The sequence below is a fragment of the Triticum urartu genome, chromosome 1A, assembly GCF_056163025.1.
Source record: "Triticum urartu cultivar PI428250 chromosome 1A, HENAU_Tu73, whole genome shotgun sequence".
NCBI classification, from domain to species: domain Eukaryota; kingdom Viridiplantae; phylum Streptophyta; class Magnoliopsida; order Poales; family Poaceae; genus Triticum; species Triticum urartu.
Window position 1 is genome coordinate 454550941 of NC_141873.1, and position 9304 is coordinate 454560244.

Here is a 9304-nt window from a genome sequence, read left to right on the forward strand (position 1 = left end):
TGAGAAAGTGTTGTCATCCGAGATTTGTTATTATTGCTCGCTAGCTGATTATGCCATTGATATGAGTACACATGTGACCTAAATGTTAGTGTGAATATAGTTAGTTCATAAACTCTCCCTAATAATAAAGCACGGATTGAGTCTCTGGGTTCATCGTCATGGCATTTTTGCAAAACACTCCCTCAAGTTTCTGGTAATTAACCCGCGCTCCAGATTTAAGCGCTCCAGATTTAAGTTAGTAGTAATAAGTAAAAAAGAAACGAATCGTTCTCACCCGAACGGACGGACGCAACGCCCGGTCTCCACCTGCCCCAATCCCGACTCCAGGCCGTCATCCCCAACACACCATGAGGACGAAGATGGCGGCGGCGCTGGTCCGGGCCTCTGGGGGGATCGGACCTCCTACGCCTGACCGATCCTCCTACTTCTCCTCGCGCTGCTCCTCGCTGTCCCCGCTCGCGGCCATCTCCAACGCCTCCTCCCACGCCTATGCCTTCGCGGGCCGTCAGCCGGTGCCCGCCCCGTATCCCACCTTCTTCGACGATGTCGTTGACGCCATCGTCGACAAGTACGGCTGGGATCCCGACACCGAGGTCCGGGTTTGGCTGCTCGACGCCAAGGGCGCGCTCGTCGACGCCGTGCAGTGCTACAAGTTCCCCGCCCGCGTGGGGCCCCGCGGTCGCGCTGGCGCAGGCCTCCGACGGGGCCGTCGACTGGAGACGCCCCGACGCCCGCGCGGTGGAGGAGGTGGTCGGGCCTGACGGGGTCGACTTCGTGACCAGCGATGGCGACCTGGCGTTCGGCTCCGGCGTTACGGTCCGTGACATGGTAGGGCCGCTCGAGCTGGTGGTCTGCGATGGCGCTGGCAGGGGCCGCGCAGAGCTCCAGTTGCCGTCGGTGTGTGCTGTTTGACTTTTATCTTTGTTACTTCAGTTTTTTGCTTCTGCTTGCTTGCTTGCTATGCTCTTGATGTTGTGTGGCCTGTAAGATGAAGCAGTTACTACAATTGGTGAATGGTCTAGCTGCTGCTTATCCCTTTTCTGTTTCTGACTTTGAATTGATTGCGTTTGTTGTAGTGTCTGCACCACCGCCCGTTCATTAGAATGCATGTTCCGGCAGTCCACGCATCGATCACTGGCAAATTAAAAAGGCATGAATGCACTAAACAGAAATTCTGTGTAGATGATTCTTGTATATGGCAATGGCACACGCGCTGGTTGATGAAGCCGCTGAGCCGGAAGGCCCTCTCATTTCCATGCTAATGAGTATCACGACGAACATGGCCCCCACCTCAGTGCCTCCCTGTCGGCGGTGAGGTCTGGTCGGATCTGTACAACCCGCAATATTAGTAAAGAAAAAGAATAGCTTGATTGTTCTATGACTCTATCGTGGATAGGTAATTTGCATCAGAGGTCTATAGGATCTCCGCCATTAGTTTCCCATTAGAAAATTGAGTTACTAAATTAAGGAAGATGTCCAAAGAGAGGTATCGAAGGCATGATATGCATCAGAAGATCCTCATCACTGAAGTAGTACTCCACCAGTCCACCTATAGTTTTGGAACATATAAACACGGCATCAAAGTGGTACCTGACACCAAATAAAGAGTTCAGGTCAGGGTGTTATACTGCAGCTAAGCAGTATAGTATGAATTTCTAAGTTTAAGGAGGATTTCAGTGTTTCTAAAGAAAGGGACAAGGATCAGGGCTATAAGATTGTTGAAAGACTCATAGACATGTACCATGAATCGGTTACAGTATGCTTTCTACCCGTCTTTTCCTTATATTGACTAAACCTTAGTAAATAACTATTTCTAGTTTTCTCATGTAACCTGAACTACTGCTGGTTTAAATTTCAGTTCCGCAAGCTGCGGCACACATGGTCTGCCTTCGTGTTGTCCTACCTGCTTCAGGGCCCTCTACTTCTTCCCCCAAGATTGCCATTATGATTAAAAAATCTGAAGAGAGCAATTTAATTGGTAACACATCATATTTATTCTGCAACTGCATGTGAATTCTCATCTTGCGCCTACCTCTTTTGCTTACCAGGTTGCAAAATTTCATTAACTTATTTGTCGAAGTATCCTGCAAAATCATTTCTCTTGTGGGAATTAGCCTATCGTATTGATCTAACAAGGTCCACTTGAACCTACATAACAATTATGCAGTGAAGATGGAGAGCTTTAGGCAAAAAAAGAAAGAAAAAACTAGCACGTGATCTATGGAGAATAATTTTGACAGCAACTTCAACTGTAAGATTCCCGAAGTTATTTCTATGAAAGTTTGTAAGTTTTCTTGATATCTATGTACACTGACATGGATCGCAATTAATGTTGGCAGATGCAATGGAGTACACTTGATGCAATCAATTCTGGTGTGTTTGTGATGCAATGACGTATGAATAACGACAGAAAAATATGCCTGAGGAGTATGGGTATGTAGTAACATTTCTCTGTTATTTTTGGAACAACTTGGAATATCTTATTGGTAGTTTATATACAAAGTCATTTTGATAATTATCATGCTGCAAACCTACATAGTTTTCTATATTAATCATGTCATGCTAAAATATAAAAGTTATAGCTTCAATAAATTGATAAAATACAGATTTGGGCTTTACATATTTATTGAATATATATTTACGTATGAATACGTCATTACGGTCGGACTCTAGCGAGGATCAGTGGTTGTTATACCCCACCAGGTAACTTGCTACTGTTGGTGAAACTCTCTTGTGAAGAAACGCCGATCTTGAAATCTTGATCCTACTTATAGGCCGTATTGCAAGCAATGTACTCATGTTTTACTGAACATGTAGGTAACATGAAATTTTGATCTTCTCCCATCACTGAAAGTTGTGTTTTAAACTTGCAAAAGCATTGCTAAGCCTATTCAATCATTTCTATTTTACCCTAGATTTCACTCCATAGCATAATTGAGATACAAATGGGCGTTACTGATGTCGAGGAGAATAGTTAGAAGCTCTTGGATAGAGAATCTGAGATTTATATAGGTTCAGTAGAACAAAAAGTTTCGGATTCACTACTCCAGATACAACGATGCGGTATATATAGTTAACTTCGTACTTTATATTACATATTTTTCTTCCTCCAATAGTTCTTCGGATATAATCTACACCTGAAACAATAAATTGTTAAAAGCAAGGAAGAGTAACAAGTTCTGCAAATTAGTTTCATCAGGAGAGAACTGGCTGAAATGAAGCTAATACCGATGTACTGAATATCCTGCAGTGGTTAGTATACTAAAGAGTAAAACTGCATGTTTTTGTCATATCTGAAACCCTTTTCTGCTCCATACTTTATGTAAACAATGCCTGTGCATTGGCATAAGAACCATAGATTGAAAAATCATCATCCATTGTCATTCGTCACCCTGGCAATGATGCATTTGCTATTCAGAAGACTTCTTGTCCGGTTTAGTGTGTGATTTGTTACTATGATAAGGAAACATTTCCTCAACCCATCTTTCACTACACACACAGGTTGCATAGAGGAGTATAAGGATTTCTTCATCGGGCTAGTCCACGTGGAAGATGTCGCGTTAGCCCATATCACGCTGTTTGAAAACCCGGCTGCATCCAGGAGGCACCTCTGTGTGGAGCCCATATGTCACTTGAGCGATCTCGCGTCCCAAGTCGCGGAGCTCTACCCTGACTACGAAGTCCCGAAGTAAGCAACACACACTAAACACATACTTCACATGTTTGAAGAACAATAATTTCATAACAAACGACGACATGAATGGACTGTTGTCACGGTGCTAATCTCTTTGTGTTTGATCAGTTTGGTCGGCAGATTACCTGAGGACACGCATCCTGGGCTGGTGAGGGTGGAGGCGGTGCCGAAGAAGCTGATGGCACTGGGCCTGCATTTCACTCCTTTGGAAAAGATCATCAAGGATGTGGTGGAGAGCCTTCGGAGAAGAGGATGCATCGCCTGAAGGCTGGATTATTAGTTGTACCATATTCCTTCCCTTCTGTTGTAGGGTCATGATCAACCCTTGCTCCAGAGATGTGTTGTGCCCAACCCAGTGCTAGACCTTATAGTTGCCTGTATGATTGTGCAATAACAGCTGGTTGATCTACTGGTACACCTGTCTATTCTTGCTAGATACTTGCGGCTCTTAAATTGTTCATTTCCATTCTTCACTTTTTTGTTATCTTTGATGTCCTTTCTCAATCCTTTGGACATCAACCGGTACTTATCCCGTCGCAATGTTGGACACCTTACTATCTTTACAAATGATAGGCAGTACAAAATCAAGAAATGCTTTGAACCTTTGCAACTTCATTTTACAAGATGAAAATATGCTAATTTTAATTTGTCATAGGGGAACTCTTCCCAACCAAACAGCCAACTATCTGTAAAAACTCCCAAAATATACCCTAAAAAGACTATCTGTAAAAAAAAATTAACACAACAAATATAGTTTAAAAATGTTCATGCTATTTTTCAACAAAATATGTTTGCACTTTTTTAAAAAAGCTTAAAAATTTCCAAGAAATATTCCATTTTTAAGAAAAAATATTTCCACTTAAAAATGTACAACAAAACATTCTTTTCAAAAAGCATCTGATACAAAAATGTTCTTTTTAGGGAAATATTCCAATTTCATAAAAGCGTTAACTATTCTTAAAAAAAGTGTTCCATTTTTATGCAAACGTTAAATTTTATTAAAAATAAGAAAAATTCCATGTTTAACCTTATCATAGATGTTTATTAAAATTGAATATAAGAAATGGTGCACAATGGCAAATGAAAGCAGGTTGTGCCCTTTTTTCCGCCCGGTGCAATGCACGGGCATTTGTACTAGTCTTTTCTAAAAAATCGAGTGCTGGCTTTACATATTTACAACAATAAGAGCAAACACAGTTTGTAAAAGTTTTTCTTTATCACTTTCTGTTTATCAATTGAATTGCTTGAGGACAAGCAAAGGTTTAAGCTTGGGGGAGTTGATACGTCTCCGTCGTATCTACTTTTCCAAACACTTTTGCCCTTGTTTTGGACTCTAACTTGCACGATTTGAATGGAACTAACTCGGACTGACGATGTTTTCAGCAGAATTGCCATGGTGTTATTTTTGTGCAGAAATAAAAGTTCTTGGAATTATCTGAAAATCAAAGGAGATTATTTTTGGAATATGTAAAAAAATACTAGAAGAAGAATCTACATCAGGGGGCCCACACCCTGTCCACGAGGGTGGGGGCGCGCCCCCTGCCTCGTGGGCCCCATGACGCTCCACCGACCTCAACTCCAACTCCATACATTCATGTTCGGAGAGAAAAAAATCAGAGAGAAGGATTCATCGCGTTTTAAAATACGGAGCCGCCGCCAAGCCCTAAACTCTCTCAGGAGGGCTGATCTAGAGTCCGTTCAGGGCTCCGGAGAGGGGAATTCGTCGCCATCGTCATCATCAACCTTCCTCCATCACCAATTCCATGATGCTCACTGCCGTGCGTGAGTAATTCCATTGTAGACTTGCTGGACGGTGATGGGTTGGATGAGATTTATCATGTAATCGAGTTAGTTTTGTTAGGGTTTGATCCCGAGTATCCACTATGTTCTGAGATTGATGTTGCTATGACTTTGCTATGCTTAATGCTTGTCACTAGGGCCCGAGTGCCATGATTTCAGATCTGAACCTATTATGTTTTCATGAATATGTGTGAGTTCTTGATCCTATTTTGCAATTCTATAGTCACCTACTATGTGTTATGATCCAGCAACCCCGAAGTGACAATAATGGGGACCACTCTTGGTGATGATCGTAGTTTGAGGAGTTCATGTATTCACTATGTGTTAATGCTTTGGTCCAGTACTCTATTAAAAGGAGGCCTTAATATCCCTTAGTTTCCAATAGGACCCCGCTGCCACGGGAGGGTAGGACAAAAGATGTCATGCATGTTCTTTTCCATAAGCACGTATGACTATATTCGGAATACATGCCTACATTACATTGATGAATTGGAGCTAGTTCTGTGTCACCCTATGTTATGACTGTTACATGATGAACCGCATCCGGCATAATTCTCCATCACCGATCAATGCATACGAGCTTTCCATATATTGTTCTTCGCTTATTTACTTTTCCGTTGCTATTGTTACAATCACTACAAAACACCAAAAATACTACTTTTGCTACCGTTACTTTTCCTATCGTTACCACTACTATCATATTACTTTGCTACTAAATATTGCACTGCAGGCTACACACTGAACCCGAGTGATCGATCGATGGCTATTAACTGAACTCGATCGAGCGATTCCTTCGCTACTACTGCTAACTGAAGCCGATCAATGGGATGAAGAGTGAGCGTTGTGGGGGGGTTGGATGAACAGTGAGCGGTGGCGTTGCCTCTGGATGAACAGGACCCCGTGGTGTGGTGGAGGGCTGGATGAACAGTAGACGGTGGAGGGGTGCCCATGGAGGGGTGGATGAACAGGACCCCGTGGTGTGGAGGGCTGGATGAACAGTAGACGGTGGAGGGGTGGTTGAACAGGACCCCGTGGTGTGGAGGGCTGGATGAATAGTAGACGGTGGAGGGGTGCCTGTGGACGGGTGGTTGAACAGGACCCCGTGGTGTGGAGGGCTGGATGAATAGTAGACGGTGAAGGGGTGGTTGAACAGTAGCCGGCGGAGTAGCGTGCGGTGGAGGCTGGATGAACAGGAGCCCGTGTAGGCTGGATGAACAGGAGCCCGTGGAGGCTGGAGGAGGTCGACGGTGGAGATGAACAGTATCCCGTGGAGTCCCGTTTTGCGGTACGCCACACCCCTCCCGGTGAACAGGACCCCCGTTTCGACCGTAGCTCTCCAACACAAGTCCGTTTCCTCAGTTTTGCGGTGCGCCACACCCCTCCCGATCAACAGGACTCCGTTTCAACCGTAGGAGGTCTGTTTCCTCCATTTTGCGGTACGCCAGACCCCTCCCGATGAACAGGATCCCGTTTCGAACGTGGCCGGTCGACCACAAGGCCGTTTCCTCCGTTCTGCGGTACGCTAGGCCTCGTTTCCATCGCCTGTTTCGTCCAAGCCCTCCCAATGAACATGACGCATTCCGTTGCCTCCCCATGAACACGATGCATTCCGTTGCCTCCCCATGAACACGACGACGACGCTGTTTCTCCGTTCTGACCCAGCCATGTAAACGAGCCCTGGCCGTACATATGCGCGAGTAGGCGTTCAAGACCCCGCCCGTATGTACACATACGTGGCCATATTTTCATTCTTGCACCCTGGCCGCTGTACATACGTGTAAATGCTACGTGCGTGCCTCTACTACGACACGTGCGCGCCTCTACTATGACACGTGCGTGCCTCTACATCGACCAGTATGTACGTACACGTTCGCGACCAGAATGACAACGCTACGTACGCTTCGACCAGGTGGGTCCCGACTGTCAGGCACTTCCTTGCCTGCGAAGATGTAGCTGGTGGGTTCCATCAGTCAGGGGGAATCATTTTTTCATGAAATACGGTGGCCCGTCCGGTGGGTCCTACTGTCAGGTGGAGGAATAATTATTTTGCACGTAATAAGGAGGCACTTCCTTGCTGCGGCCGTGGACCCAGCTGTCAGCCTCTCCACGTACAGTCCACGTCCGATGGAAGCCGTTCCTTGACCACGTTGACCACGCCGCGCCGAGAGCACCAGGGCGGTGGATGACGGTGAGGCCTAGGAAGGGGATGACGCGGAGCCGGGGAAGACGCGGCAGTGGATGCCGACGCGTAGAGGAGTACGAGGGTTCACTAGTTCGCTGCGGTGTGAGGCTGCCGTCGCCGCAGAATAACAGGGGGTGGGGTTGAGTAGAGGGATGGCCTGGCCAGCGGTGGGAGTAGTAGGGGGCGGTGAGGCCTCCGCCGCATCGCAGCCGGCCATGGGAGGCAGGAGCACGAGGCACGACCGACGCTGGTTTGGGCGGCTGGAGCAAGAAGACCAGAGGTTGAAGAAGCACTACTGCCGTTGGATGGACATCGTACGGTCACTGGATCTAGAATCGTGCATATTGACTAAGTTGACAAAGCCCTCCATCCCCGTCAACTTAGTAGGCCCACAAGTCAGCCTCCCACCAAGGTGGGTCCCAGCTAACAGGGGGGGTATTCATTTTTTGAGCATAATAAGGAGGCACTTCCTTGCTTGCGAAGATATAGCTGGTGGGTCCGAGCTGTCAGCGGTGGTAACGTTTGTTCGCGAAATACAAAGGCCCTTTCGGCGGGTCCCTGATGTCAGGTGGAGGAATAATTATTTTGCACGTAATAAGGAGGCATTTCCTTGCATGCGGCCGTGGACCCAGCTGTCGGCCTCTCCACGTACAGTCCACTTCAGATGCATGTTGGTCGTTGACCATGTTGACCAGGCCGCGCCGAGAGCACCAGGGCGGTGGACGATGGCGAGGCCTAGGAAGGGAACGACACGGAGGCAGGGAAGACTCAGCAATTGTTTCCCATGCGGTACGACTGTACGAGGGTTTACTGGTTCGTCTGCCGTCACCGGAGAATAACAGCAGGTGTGGGTGAGTAGAGGGATGGCTAGGCCAGCGATGGGAGTACGGTGGGGCGGTGAGGCCTGCGCGGCAGCAGAGCCGGCCGCGGGAAGAAGGGAGCAGGCAGTCCCGTCGGCGCCTGTTTGAGCGGCTAGAGCAGGTAGAGCAGAGATTGAAGAAGCACGACGGCCGTTGGATGGCCATCCAACAGTCACTGCTTATGCGTCAACCTTTTTTTGGAAAGCCTCAAATCTGTGGAAAACAGCATACAGCCCATCTGCCATCATTTCTAATAATTTACAGCCCATTTGCTAAGTATTAATGTTTTTTTGGATCCCATATTATTTTTGTTAGCATTACAGCCCATATTGTGGCCACGGTTAAAACATTATACGAAATTTTGCATATTTCGGTGCGGTCCGAACTGTTTTTAATCCCGAAATTTCGACTCACATTCAAACTGATTTTAAAAATAAATGTATATCAATATAAAATCCAACAAATTCTCCACGCATAAAAATTAATGTATTTTCAAATCTCAAATTGAAGAAAAGATATTTGAAACTAATTGCCTGTTTGATGTGTTTTAAAAATGTACAACCCATTTCTCATTACTGATGGGCCATTTTCTCGGCCAGCCGAATGAAAGCTCTCCTCATCTTGAAAGATTTGCAGCCCAACAGGCCTGACAAAGCGACTTACTTGGCAAATCACAAAAAAACTGGGTTGTGGCCGTGGACCCAGCTGTCAGCCTCTCCACGTACAGTACTCTTCCGATGGAATGTCTTTGACCACGTTGACCATGTC

General features: G+C 46.3%; 1 protein-coding gene across 3 annotated transcripts; it reads left to right on the top strand.

Annotated features, from left to right (window-relative positions):
- Window positions 1–267: 267 nt before the first annotated feature.
- Window positions 268–4147, top strand: LOC125518047 (uncharacterized). Of its 3 annotated transcripts, XM_087525068.1 has the most exons (5): window positions 268–828; window positions 1859–1978; window positions 2168–2251; window positions 2340–3688; window positions 3803–4147. In XM_087525068.1, exons 1-2 carry the CDS (start codon window positions 490–492, stop codon window positions 1946–1948), a joined length of 429 nt encoding a protein of 142 aa, XP_087381194.1. In that variant the 5' UTR covers window positions 268–489; the 3' UTR covers window positions 1949–1978; window positions 2168–2251; window positions 2340–3688; window positions 3803–4147. The 3 variants fall into 3 exon arrangements, with proteins under 3 accessions (XP_087381194.1, XP_087381183.1, XP_087381188.1); XM_087525057.1 differs by having other exon boundaries at window positions 268–897; window positions 1859–2251; XM_087525062.1 differs by having other exon boundaries at window positions 1859–2251.
- Window positions 4148–9304: the final 5157 nt, after the last annotated feature.

Coding starts and splice junctions, on each gene's coding strand:
- LOC125518047 (XM_087525057.1), top strand. CDS start 490: ATGCCTTCGCGGGCCGTCAGCCGGTGCCCGCCCCGTATCCCACCTTCT. Junction 898..1,858: donor CAGAGCTCCAGTTGCCGTCG/GTGTGTGCTGTT, acceptor TTTAAATTTCAG/TTCCGCAAGCTGCGGCACAC.